Genomic DNA, 14658 nt, shown 5'->3' on the forward strand with positions numbered 1-14658 from the left:
GTGAAAGCAAGTTTGAAAAGGGATGTTTTTTTAATAAAGCAATATGCTATCAAAGACCTCCATTTTACACTTTGAAAAATACTTGAATATTTCAACAATAATATAAATATCAAATACCTAAGATATTGTTTACTTTTTGATCACCCCTCGTATACTGTGTCAAATAAACATGCATTTACAATTTTCTTTACAGAGGAGCAACAGTTGAAAAGGCATGAAATCATTCAGAGTGGGTTAGGAGATTTAATGAATAATTTTTTTTTTCTATTTGCCCATATTTTCAAAATTACAGTTGTACAAAGTAAAGAGAAAAAATCAACATATAAACATCTTTAAAATGATGTTTGGTGGTCTTCCCAACTCAGGGAAAAATTATTGGGTCCGTATTTATAGGTGAGAAAAAAATCCTTAAAATTTAAACAGAATTGTTGACGGAAGAAAAAGAAAGAAATATCGTGTAATGGGATGTTAAAAAAATGAGTCGGGCCATTTCTAGGCAGTAGATCGGGAGAGAGGGCAACCAAATATTTTTATAACAAGTGGTCTTATAAGGCTAGTACATGTTCCATCACATACTTAGTAATGCAAATTTTTTAATCTTTGACACTATTTTGAAAAACAAACATAGGATTTTCGGGGCGGGGGTTGGGGGGTTGGGGGGGGGGGGTTAGCACTCACTTTTTTTGCGATGATAGACATAGCATATGCAATGGACCTTTCTTTGCAAACATTGTGCTCGCTTCTAAATTTCATAGAAACAACTCATTATATTTTATCAAGCTTCGTATGTTCAATGAGCGAGAGCTTACAACGTTGTCAACATAATGAGACATGATGCGTTTTTGTGTCCAAACATGACCCCATACAATGTGTGGGTCATTGCAAACATTCTAGCTATTTATGTGAGGTGCCTGAAGGAAATCCTGTAACTGCCTATTTTTTTCTCTCTAACTTCTAAACAAAATAGACATATGTACCAACTTTTCGAATGTAAGACATGTAATTACAATTTATTTTTCATGCACTGCATATTGTTTAACATTTTCAAATTAAATGCTAAGCATCCTCCTTGCAGTGCCCCATTTGAAAATAACTTCTATCGCCACAGAAAAAAGACCCACCGTAAACACATATGTTTAGGACATTTTTATCTTTTTTTCTTGAGTTTTAAAGAAACCAACAAATTATCAAGACTTGTTCCATAAAAATTAAATATAATCATGGTAATAAACGGATCTATCCACAGCAGATATATGCAGATGCCAACCATGTGCTTAGTGGAATAATATTAACGAGGAATTTTGAGTTGTAAACAGAACAGTTTTTCCCGATTTGCTGGAGTGAGGTTAAAATCGCGTTTTTTCATTAATCAGACGATGCGATGCAACAAATAAAAGTAGTAAGTAATATAACCTAATGATTATTACTTAGTAATTTCTTGTCTTGATGTTATTATGGTCGCATTTATTCTAAAATCATTGTTATTCGAACTCTGTGTGACAGAGGAATGGCGGACGAAATAAACACATGGCCTCAGGAAGACACCCATATGAAAAATCAAATTTTCAAGAATTATGGATAATGACAAGAAAAAAACGAAACAAATGGTTGTAGCCATATTAACAATGAATCAAACTTACCCCATTTTCAATGCATTTTTCATCTCATGAATGCTGTAGCTGCGCAGTTCTAACATGATTAATTTTCTTCTAATTAAGACAAAATAAACTTAATTATTTACTAATTTTTGTCTCTAACAGTAGGTAATTAGTGCATTAGCACTTTGAGTAACTTTGAGCTAGTTTAGTAGATTATTAAGCTCATTCTTGGTATTTCTTAGTTTACACCAGACTAGATCCAATATGGCTTGTACATCCTCCTTAAAAAATATATAATTTCCCCGTCAAACACATCTATATGTTTTGTATTTCATTATGTTTATAAAATTAGTTGTTAGTTTTGCATAAACGTCTTTTTTACCCTTTCCGCCGCCCATAGTTTACGCTTCAAAGGTTTTTGGATACGTCTGGCCGGTTGCTAAATGATAGAGCACCAGAGATCCCGGGCTCGAGTCCCAGTTTTTATGCCTCGCCATGAAAATGTCATATGACATATAGTGCTTGTCCTGTCCGTCCTCCGTCCTTCCATACCGTCTGTCTTTCTGCCTTCCTTTATGTTTCGCTCAGTTTCAAAGAAATTATTCCTTTGACCTTGACCTCAGGTTTCATACATGTAAATAACTGTTTCGCTCAGTTTTATTTTAAAGATACCATTCAAGATAGTGTAATGTTGATTTATACTGATATAAACTAGTCTACTGGATTAACCTTTTATGGGCTTGACATTTCCTTTGACCTTGACCTCACTTTTCTTGAATAAGTGTTTAGATCACTTTTCAAGATACTATTCAAGATAGAGTAATCAAACATCATATCTTAATACATACTAGACAACTGAAGCAACATTATTTGACCTTGACCTTTCCTTTGGTCTTTACCTCTCTTTTTATGCCCCCTCCCCTGTAATCAAGGATTCGGAAGTACATAGTTTTTGTCATGTCCGTCCGTCTGCCTGTCTGTCTGTCTGTTTGTTTGTCCACAAAACTTTAACCTTGCCCATAACTTTTGATTAAGCTCAACCCTTTGAAAAATAAGACCATCTTACTGCTGCAAACGACTTTGTCTTTAGATCTTTAACGGGACGTGAGACAACAATCAATCATATACCAATAATTTAAGGTATAAAATGAAGTTTATTTTCGGGAAAACAATGTTAACTTTGGTACTGAAACACTTTAACAATGCCTTTGTTTTCACCTACCCAGAATGACGACTTGTACAATTATAATGAGAATGGTTCGTTCACTTCTCTTTCTGTTAGTAAAAATTTCAAGAATTCGCCATCAGGATCCAGCATATGGATTTGATGGTTGTTTAAGTCAGAGACGAGGACGTTAAAATAAGCATCGGACAACACGTCACAGGGAGTAAAGTCTTCTTTAAGTCTTTGACCAGTATAAACGGATATCAGGCGACCGGAAGACGACAAAATCACCAGATCACCTGAAGTTAAACTTGTCCTGTTTACGACATAGATTTTTTTATTACCATCTTTTGTGATTCGCCATGGTAACGTAAACAGACGGGTCTTTTTGTCCTCTTGGAATTCAAACTCATTGATGACGTCACCAGTACATGTAACGTGTCTCACCAAGCGTCTGCTATCGCATTCTACTTTATAGACATCTTGTTCACTATCTCTGAGGGTGACCAAAAGTCCACCATCCGCAGACTGACAGATCCCCACTGGGATCAAAGGATCTGTACTGACAACTTTTGACACGGCCCCTGATTTCGAGAGATGGGTGATGGAATCGTCCTCATAATTCGTAATATAAACATCACCAATATCAGTAACACACAGGTCATTTGGGGAAATACTGAATTTCTTTTCTTTCTCGCCATCTTTGTTTATCTGTTCAATAAAATCTGAATCAATTTCTGTTATGTAACATTGATTTTCAGAAAATGCCTTCATTGCAATTATTCTTTTATTGCCGTATTCAAATGTGTGTGTTTCAGCAAGAACGATATCATCAAAATCAAAAGTCTTTCCAATCATACTGTCCAGGAAGCCATGTGTAATTTCTCCCTTTCTGTATTTCATTGAATATTTATAATTCTTTTTATCGAAAGAAGAAATATCACCCAAAAAACGTGTCAGTTCTCTGTGATTGTCAATCAAACTATAATCAGACATGGAATTGTTGTTTTTTGTAAAATATTCCGATATCTCCAGTATCTTTTTCCTTTTTGTCTCTAACTGAATTTGTAGTTGTTCCATTTGAGCATTGGTTGTAGTCAGATTGTCTCTTAATGCTTGTTTGTGGCATTTTTTAATTTCCTCTATATTTGCCACTATTTGTTTACAATGTTCCTCTAAATTTTCTATCTGTAAATCACATTGGTTTTCATTTTCTTTGATCTGTTTTGATATATTCTCTAATTTGTTGTCAATCTGTGGTATTTTCTCTTCGTTGATCGTTTTCAGATGTCTCACTAGACTCTTCCTCATGTTGCTGGCTGCAGAAAATATAGTATTCCAATCATGATCCCTGTGATCTGTTTTAGCACATTTAACACAAATAAATCCATCACAGTCCTCACATGTAATATCAATTTGTAAATCATGGATTTTACACATTTCAATATGCTCTTGAGGGGAGCCTGGTAAATTTTTCGGCTTACTGTCTGCCATATTTGTTCACAGGCTACCTAACAGAGGTGAAAAGTAGGGCGATCAGGTAATAAAAGTATTACGCATGCAGCGTGCTGTTGTACTTTTAACAATTTATCCTCGGCAATATTTGCAAAATAATCTATACAAGATATCGCTTTTCAAGTACACAATGTTTTGTGGATGTTTCTTTAAATTTATACGAAGACCCTATATGGGATTGTAGTCGTGCGGGATAAACTTCAGACATACTGTGATACAACATATTCGAAAGTGATCGATGTATAACAAAATTTGGATTCTCACCTAAAATTTTGATTTTCAACTTAACTTAAGGCCTACGGGTATTCACTATATTAACTCTAAATATAACACAACATTGTACAGTACAAAAGTACGTACGTGTATATATCATACCAAAAATTGCATAAAAATAGATACCTAACAGAGATAAGTGTGTGAGAGAAACGAGAGGACATTTACTTCCTAGTATCATAGCAAGAATTGCTTAAACATAGATACATGTACATAACAGAAATAAGTGTGTAAGAGATTTCCTTGTATCAGATAAAAATAGTCAAAGATGCTGAGTGAACTTATCACCTGAGAAATGCGGTGAGGGTGTTTGCATGAGTGTGATGAAACTTGATTTCGTCAGGTCATTTTTGGTCATAGAGAAAGGTAGCTGCAGATCTGTAGCGTTATGGTTTATATATTTGTTTTTGACCATAACGCTACAGATCCCGTAATGCAAAAAAGGTGCAATTTACGGCGCAATATTTTTTGCGCTCTTTCGAGGAGAATTTCTTCACTTTCTAGCATTGGTCAATCAACTACCCTTCACTTCCTAATTCTAGACACATTCTGTAGCCAATATTTATAATTTATCCACCTCCCAACCATTTATAGTTGTCTCTACAGGCAATAAACTCTCTTTAAGTAAATTTTCAGCAATCTAACACATAATTTTAATCAAGCTAGTTTAATTATCACTTGTAGAGACGACTTTAAGGGTTAGTAGATGGATAAAATATACAGATTAGCTAAATAATGTGCTTAGAATTAGGGAGTGAAAGGTATTTAATTGACCGATGCTGAAAAGTAGAGAAATTCTTCACAAAATATTAATTTTCGCCGTAAATTGCACCTTTTTTGCATTACGGGATCTGTAGCATTATGGTCAAAGACAAATATATAAAACCATAACGCTACAGATCTGCAGCTAGCAAGAGGTATAACATGTATAATATTAATTTTAGATTGTATTTCAAAAGTCAAAAGTATAAAGAGGTACAGAAATGTAAGTAAAAATTCACGTCGCAAATTGATGTTTGTAGTTGAAAATTTTGATAAAATAACAAATATTGAGAGGGCGGAGCTCTTACACATGAGAAGTACATGTATAAATGCGACAGGGAAGGATTTCTCTTTAGAAATTCCGACGAGTTGTGTCTTCTCTGTTATATTTATACAGGTAAGAGATTTTTTACAAGCTTTCGTATATAATTTTAATAAAAGCTAAGTTTCAGATTGTTAAGTTTCAGTTGGCTCATTTTCTTTACAGGAAAAGATATTTTATAATGTTTAATATTTCTTGTACTATTTATTGTGTTGAATGAAGTTGTTTAAAATATAAAATGGATTGTAAAACTAAAAAGAAATTCCGACGAGTTGTGTCCTCTCTGTTGTATTTATACAGGTCATTACTCAGAACATGAGGGCCAACCAGTTTCCAAGAGGGGAGAAATGAAAGCTTTGGTAAATAATTGGTCACTGGTCAAAAGAGGTGTAAAAGAGTGATTCAGTTGGTTAACCTTTCACTGCGGAATTTAATAAGATCCTGGTGGATATCAAACATATGCATGAGTGGCCAATTGTCATCGGGACTCTGCCTTTCTAAACCTTTGCTGGTTGGGATATAACATCAATTAAAGGCTGGAGTCCAGAATGAGGTTGACCCGGTTATGATATAATATATTATATATTACTTGACCTACTATATAAGTTATAAATTGTAGGTATTTTGAACTTTTTCCTGATTCATAATACGTTATAATAGTTTTGAAAATCCCGTAACAGTTAAGCCGTTTACCTGGTCACAGTATCACTATATCAATTGTAACTAGGCATTCGATCTGAATTGATGTTTCCCGATTCTTTTATTAATTTTCAAAATCACGAAACAGTCAAAATTATTACCTTACCTACTATATAAATTGTTATTAGGCACTTTGAACCGTTTCCTGATTCATTGTAATGTTTTCCGATATCATAAAACAGTCAAACTGTCTACCCGTCACAGAATGAACTGTTACATGGCCGAACCGATCCATTTTGACGACATAATTGTTTACTCCTACAATAATGAGTTTTGTAGGAAATACAGCATTTTCGTTGCATTTCAATTGAATTAATAATCATTTGAAAGGTAATCCCAATACTGAAGGTAAAAGGTCAAGGGGTCAGAAATCTTAGCATGGTATTTTGTCACAGGTAATGTATAAATCAAATATGAAAGTCCTATCTCTTCTCAATGAAAAGATATCAGGAAAAATATTTTAAGATTTTTTAAAAGAGATCAAACATCAAGGTTCAAGGTCACAGGATCAAAATCATGGTGCATTTTGAAAGATCTTGTCAGAGGTTATGTGATATGAAATCTTTCAAATGTTATGGCCAAGGTTTAAGTTTTTGAAAAGTAAGGCAAACTTCAAGGTCACGAGGTAAAAAAACAAATCATAGTGTATTTAGACAGGCCTTTTAGACAAAAATTGTATGAAAGTCCTCCATCATTCAAAAGTTATGGCCAATTCAACGGAATGTTTGAAGTTTTGAAAATAAGGCCAAACTTCTTATCAAATATATATTACCAAGGTTCAAGTTTTTGTGAGAGGCGGACAGACTATATAAAAGACGGACAGACGAATGAGATTAAATGTCCCTTCGATTTCACGAAAGCAGGGGGGCAATAATTGATCAGTTTTAATTCAAAAAATTAAATACATGTATATACATATACTGTATATTGCATTGCATAACTTACCTGAGTTGAGTCAGGCGAAAAGGGACCTTCGTGACAAATTTTTCGAAAATCGATATTTGACCGGTTCTAAAAGAGCTAGTTTTTTTTTCTGAATGTTTTTGATACATTTTTTTTTGTTATATACCTTTAAAATTCTAATTAAAACTCGAAATGAAAACAATGCAATGCTACAAAGATAACGATATATTTTTAACATTGAATAATGTCACATAATGTCATTGATAATTGGAACGTCATTACAAAATCACAGCTTAAATTGTATTGGCTAGAGTTTTTTAAAGATGTATTTTTTTCAATTCTGAATTCTAGCATTTATATGATCGTATACATTGTAAAATGGTGATTAGGTTGTTTAAGAAAAAGAAATAACGTATGGACATGGACATGTATACTGAAATAATAATTTTTGTAGTAAATTTTCCAAGGAATTTATGCAACGATAACATCTCATTTTTTCTACATTATCAACATAATCATGCTTTAATCTCTGGAAATTTGTAATTGAAAGGATCCTTGACAAGGGGATTTGCAGACCACTGACCATACAAAACCAAAGAAGTTCTTACTCTGAAATCATCATCACAAAGCATTCGTAACAACACGGCCATTTTCCAAGAGAGAAATGACATTATTTATTGTTCAAGGAAATGACCGAGTAGTTACGATTGCTCGCAAGGGGGTAAATTATCCTGGTTCCCTGTCCCTGTTTTGCTTCGTAAACTCCGTGTCACTAGGGTACGTTCGATTTGGGAACCCGTGTCACACGTGTCTTACTCTCCGCAAATAAAACACCGGGAGTATGACTCGAGTGTCGGACCCGAGTGGCGCGAGTATACTCTCCAATTTTTTGGGAGTAAACGTGTTCCAATATGGCGTCGGGTGGAGAAGAACAGTAAGTTTGCATTAACAAAATGATATTTCTAAGACATAATACCGTTTTATGCACATGAATCTCGATTGCATATATTTAATAGGATACGAATTGATATAGTTTATGCAACAAGGCTCACTCACTGTCAGTATTACGTCTTAAAATCGAAATTTAATTTTTAAGCGCCACTTTTACGCCGAAAGTGTTATGGGTTAACTAGATAATAATAATACAGGACGAAAAAAATGCTCAGGTCCCTCCTGTAATGTGTGCAGATTTTCAATATTTCATAATTTGACTTAAAAATTACTAAAGTTTGTAATCATTGATTTTGCACATAAACATTTCTGAGATATTAGGCCACAATATAGGCCTACTATTAATCTTTTTACTATACTATATATATTTATATATTTTTTATTCAAAGGCTTTTCAAAATTTCCGTGACCGACGGAGGAAAAATTTATCAAGTAGTTGCAGATTGCAACCTGGTAGAAATGCTGAACTCAGATGGTAAGTGATTGTCAGTCAGTAACCAAAAAACATAATTTTTTAAAGTATATTATAAGCTGTTACTATATTTTAAATGATACATGCATAAAAACTTTGTGGGTTTTTAGGTTGAATTTTAAGTATCCTGCATACAAACCATTTCCTTAAAATATGTGACAGAACTGTTTTTTAGGTAGTTTTGTTTCGCAAAGTGAATATTACTATTGCATAACTATGCCAATTTTGATTATCTTGATTTATAATAAATATTTTAAATAATTCTATCTCTATATCAGAATGATGAAAATAAAATGATCCATGATGAGATAAAGTTGCTATTGTTGAAGGTAGTATTTTGATTTTATTGCAGATCAAGAGAGAAGAAAACAGGCTCTTGATTTTATCAAAAGTACCTCAGGCTGTCAAGGTAATTAAATTGTAGTACCATTCTTACACTGATCAAATCTCCTATAGCAATGCTATTTGGATTGTAAGTGCTTAAAGAGCTGTACAGATGTGTGCCCCAAAAGTGAAGATAATTCTATTTTATCTCTCTATGTTTCATTGAACACAAAATTTTTTAAAATCACTGGTATGACAACATTTCTTGACAGTTTTCATCACAATTTTTTTATAGTCCAAGACATTGTTGTAGTTGATAAAAACAATTTAATAGTTTTTATCTGATCAGCATTGATAATTTAAAAATATTGTAATTTGAGTGTGACATGAATTTTTAAGTCACATACTCACAATTTATGAATTATATAGTCAACGTTGATCTTGAATTTTAGAACTGATTCTAAGTGATGAACTGTCTTTTACTATAAATTAAATTAAGTTCAATTAAAATTAAGTTGAAATTAAATATGTGATGAACTTTCAAGGAACTTTTAGAGAAAAAATAAATTTATCACTTTTGGCACACAACTGTAGATGCTCAGGGTTCCAGATAATTTTTATGCGCCTGGATCTTGTGAGGCGTATATTGTTTTTATGTAGTCTCTTTGTCTGCAAACTTTTACCTTCGTCATAACTTTTGAAACATGAATGAAAGAGACTTCATATTGAGTATGCATACTCCACTTATTAAACTCTTTCAAATGACACCAAGGTCAATGACCTTTTGACCTTGACTGTGACCTATATGCTTAAAATAGCTTTTTTTTAAACCTTCACCATAACTTTTGAACCATGAGAGATAGAGACTTCATATTTGGTATGCTTACTTTACTTATCAAGTTCTTTCAAATGACAATGACCTTGTGAACTTGACTGTGACGAATATGCTAAAAATATGTTGTTTTTTTTTTACTTTAGTACCGCCGGGCAAATTTTTAAGTGTTTCTCAAACACATCTTGTTTTTTATTTTATTAGGTCAATGTGTATTTTGATGTTAAATGATTCAGTACTACCAAAGATTATTAAGAAATTTTGTGTAATTTGTCATGCCATATTGCCACTCAATAGAGAATATATAACTTTATTATTTTTGTAATTTTAGGAGAGAGTAGCAATGATAAAAGGACACAAGAGGAGAAAGATGTTACTGATGTGAAAAATTGGTCAAAAGAGGACATAAAATGTCTTTTTGACATCAGAAGACAAAAAGAGAAACAATTTAATGGAAGCAAGGTCCACAAATCCCTTTGGGATACTATATCACATGAACTCTCTGACCTCGGTATTGCAGCGACTGCAACCCAGTGCTCTAACAAATGGAAAGCCATGAAAAGGGAATACAAAAAGACTGTTGATAACAATTCCCGTACAGGTGCAGAAAAGAAAACATGTCCTTTTCATGACGATTTCGGAGAACTCTATGGTAACAAAAGTGGAACAAGACCACAATATGTGATGGCTTCCAAAAAGGTAAATACTGAAGATGACAAGGAAGATTCTACATGCAATTCAGGATCATCACCAGAATCCTCCTCTAAGACATCAACATCATCATCATCGTCATCTGCTGCAAAGAAGATCACAAAACGAAAAAGAAAAGATCAGTTCTCGTTACTAGAGGAATACACTAAAGGACAAGAAAAATATCGTAAAGAGAGGTTCGAGCTCGCAAAAGAACAGCACACAGAAAAAATGAATTTAATGGGAAAACTTATTGAATGTTTGCAATCAAAACAGGCCAAAACTGATAAAGATGATGAGTAAAGCATTAATATCTACGTTGTATCAATAATATGCTTATTTCTACCATTTTAGATTTGGTATCAACTTAAAGGAATTTTATGATTTCCAAAAATATGACCAAGATTACTGCAAAGACCTACAATTGTACCTTATGCCTACTCCCACTAAATGTTTCAATTCACCAGTTTCATACGTAACACCTATTGTCAACTCTGACTGTGAAAATATGGATGAAGATGTGTCTTCACAGCAATTGTCAACCAAGTGTTTCACTCCTCAGACATTACTCATTGAAACAGGTTTAAATATTGAGCATGTGTCTGATACAGTCAGTATTCAGATCGGGAACATCACTTTTGTTCCTATCAAGGAATTTCATTGCATGTTAACATGTGCATTAGAAAAATATGTTTTATCTCTGTCCTACAATGTTGAAGAAGTGCAAGATGAGCAACTTTTTTCATAATTTCAGGAAATGTTTGAATTTCTTAATTATTTGTTTATGTGATTTGTTCTGAATTAACATATTTCCAGGACAGCTCAGATGTTAGAATTGCTACATTAAAATAATAGCACAAGCTTATATGGTATGGATTAAATGATGATTTTTTTTTTGTTCACAAAGATGAAAAAATCATGTTCTTCATTTGTTTTACCTGTTATTGTGTTCATAAATTATTTTTGTTGATTCATGATGCCAAAGATAAGGCTTTTGTTACTTTTATTTCATGTGCCAAAGAGGTTGATTATTTTGCTCACCTGAGCTGGCCAAATGGCCTTTTGTTATACAAACTTGTCCCATTATGTCATTATTATGAATGTTGATTTTATTGTAAACAAAACAGTTTTTTATTTTCAATAAATTTTTATTTTTCTGATGTCTTTTATTTAAGTGGATCACAAAGTCTGTAAATACTGAACAATCTCATTGCGACGATGTACACCGGGTTGGGGCATTTGCATACAATTGGCCATAATTGTTAACATTGTTGTCAGGAAAATTGTTGTCGAGTATGTCATTCACTGAATCATTTGAAAGTATACAAATGTTATGAAGCACACAGCATGCTGTAATAGCTTTACATGTTCGCTCCACATCAAAACAAGGTAAACTTGTAAGCCTCCTGAAACGACACTTAAGTAAACCAATTCCTCTTTCCACAGTTTGACGAGATGTACTCAGTTTTCTATTGAAATGTCTTTGTGCAGCAGTGAGGCGTCCATTATCTCTAAAGGGAGTAATTAAGTATGGCTTAAGAGGATATGCCGAATCTCCTATAACAGAAAAAAATATGGATATAAATAAACAAGGAATTAAGCAAATATCTAGGGACAGAATCATAGTTATATAGAGAATGCTTTTAGCTCTACTGGTTGAAGTTCGGAAGAGTTTATGGGACTGTGAGGGTTTGTCCATCAATCTGTCTGTAAACAGTTTTTCATAATGGTACTTCTCCTACAGTTTTGGGATCAATTCAAATAACAAAATACAAGTAGACTACATTAAAATATATAATTCTGTGTATCCGTTTTTATTTTGATGAGCAGTGCTGCCATGGTTACTAAATATTGAAATTTCCTTCATTATAAGTATAAACCAGTAGAACTACAGTCTTATCCGAGACTTCTGGATCAGAAATACATTTATATAGATTATTTTGAATAAAGATCATACCAATTATGAATATATTTGGGTTGAGCATCGCATTCTCCAATTCCTCATAGATTGGCGAGTTTCTAAAAACGCGGGAATCATGAGTACAGCCTGGCCAGCCAACGAAACTATCAGTTATTAGCAGCATATGGTCAACAATGACCTGGAGTTGAATCGAGGGGTATCTCTTGCGGTTGATGTAATCTGTATCTTCAAATGAAACATTTGTTAATGTAATATGAGTCCCATCAATTATTTCAGCTATGCCAGGTATTTTGCACTCAGCTTCAAAATGTTCTGATATTTCTTGCTGTCTTTGAAGATCTGGCCATGTTATAACTCTGCTACGAATTGAGCAAAGGGCCTCACACACATCGTGAATACATTCAAATACAGTCGATTGCGAGAGGCCAAACAGCAAGGCAATTTCTCTCATACTTGTATTATTACAAAGGTACCAAATACATATCATAGTTCTTTTCTTAGGTACGATTGGCTGTTTGCCCATTGTTCTGACAATCTTTGAAATATTCGGTTCTATCTCTTGTAATATTCTGTTAAAAGTTTCTTTTGTGAGTCTAAAATGACGTTCAAAATCATTGGAAGACAATCTGGGAACAACCTCTTCGAAAAAACTTTGGACAGACGGGACGTTATCTCTCCGAAAAAAACCTACTATCAAGTAGAAATGGGAAAACATCATCCTGATCTTCTTCTACGTCGTCTTCTTCTAGAAAATAATCAATTGTAATAACTAAACCAATTTTATCAACCATTTTTGTTTACATTAGTCTTGACTCGAGGCATTCGATTAGTACTAAATGTTTTCACGAGTTGCGCATGCTCAACCTCAACACGGGTGTCTGAAGTGTTGCTCAAATCGAACGTACCCTAGGCCTTGGCAAGGATGAGACAGGGAGCAGACTTATATGAGGGGGTAAATCGAATATCTGACATCACTTTTCATGTAGTGAGGTCTAAGGGACTCCACTTAGCACCACAGAAACCAAGTAAAAGCACGAGCCTCATTGGTCGGGAAAGGATGGAAAAGAATTTACAAATAATCTTGACATAAGCTAGATCTAGCTATTTCAAATAAATTTTAGACAAAATTGAAAAAATTCAAAGGCGATAGTTTTATAGTACAACTGTTTTTATTCATAACTTTAAACTAATTATGACATATTTTTCTTTACATACAGTATTGAAAAAAATATTAACAAGAATTTAGACAGGAGAGTACAACAAAGCTTTAATAGATGAATTTACAATTTTGTGATTTTAGATGGAGAAACTAAAGATCAAAACCTGTAAAAATAACTCGGGTGTCCCCTCCTGGGTCCCAAATATTCCTTCAAACAGATAACATTTACAATTATTTTTTATTACACACTTAGTAATAAATACAGGTTTTTTGCATATGCGATATGGCTGACGTCACAATAGCCGTATCAACCCTGCAGGGCTGATATGGATTTGCGGGGCTGATATCCGTATCAGCCCTGCAAATCCATATCAGCCCTGCAGGGCTGATACGGCTCTTGTGACGTCAATATCACACCCTTAGTAAATAAAACCACAATAACAGTACTTGTACTCATACACAATTTTTGGTGGGTTCATATTCCCTAATTTTAACTTTTTGAAAATAAGGTTAATCTTAATTTACAAATACATGTAATACTATAGAATATTTTCAAATTACGGATCAAGTGCATTGAAATAGAAATAGAAACAAACCCAAATCTTATAAGACATTAGACTATGTACAAGTATGTAAGAAGTCCATGCATTATTATTTACTTATTTTCTTCTCAACTGTATTTTATTACTAAGTATGGAATAAATATAATAAAACATACCCTTTTCCACATCACATCCTGTATCAGCCCTCGACCAATATCAGCCCTCGGGCCTTCGGCCCTCTGGCTGATATTGGTGTCTCGGGCTGATACAGGATGTGATATGGAAAAGGGTATGTATTATTCTCTATAAACTTAATATACATGATATTTTGCACAGGTGGTCTGGGCGTCTGAAAACTGAAAAAAGAAAAAGAAAACCACTGTATTATAGACAACGAGAAGAGGAAGGAAACAAACAAGAAAATGCTGGTAAAAAGGTCATTGTTGAAGACAATGGTCTTTTCATTTATCAATAAAAATTATCAATAAAAAAATCAACATAGGTTTAAAAATTTATATTTTGTCCATTAC

At 33.5% G+C, this 14658-nt stretch overlaps 2 protein-coding genes across 2 annotated transcripts; one reads left to right on the forward strand and one right to left on the reverse strand.

Moving 5' to 3' along the window:
* The first annotated feature begins 8441 nt into the window (after positions 1-8441).
* LOC134269868 (uncharacterized) lies at positions 8442-11358 on the forward strand. The gene is made up of 5 exons (XM_062752057.1): positions 8442-8663; positions 9013-9069; positions 10148-10703; positions 10861-11116; positions 11323-11358. Exons 1-5 carry the CDS (start codon positions 8648-8650, stop codon positions 11356-11358), a joined length of 921 nt encoding a protein of 306 aa, XP_062608041.1. The 5' UTR covers positions 8442-8647.
* Positions 11359-11538: 180 nt separating this feature from the next.
* LOC134269867 (uncharacterized) lies at positions 11539-12620 on the reverse strand. Its single transcript, XM_062752056.1, has 2 exons — positions 12464-12620; positions 11539-12063 (listed from the first exon to the last, which is right to left on the reverse strand). The coding sequence occupies exons 1-2, from the start codon at positions 12588-12590 to the stop codon at positions 11714-11716; spliced, it is 477 nt and encodes a 158-aa protein (XP_062608040.1). The 5' UTR covers positions 12591-12620; the 3' UTR covers positions 11539-11713.
* Positions 12621-14658: the final 2038 nt, after the last annotated feature.

The sequence above is a fragment of the Saccostrea cucullata genome, unplaced genomic scaffold (genome assembly GCF_032062105.1).
Source record: "Saccostrea cucullata isolate Sc308-1 unplaced genomic scaffold, CSIRO_AGI_Scuc_v1 ctg1787, whole genome shotgun sequence".
Classification (NCBI taxonomy): Eukaryota; Metazoa; Mollusca; class Bivalvia; order Ostreida; family Ostreidae; genus Saccostrea; species Saccostrea cuccullata.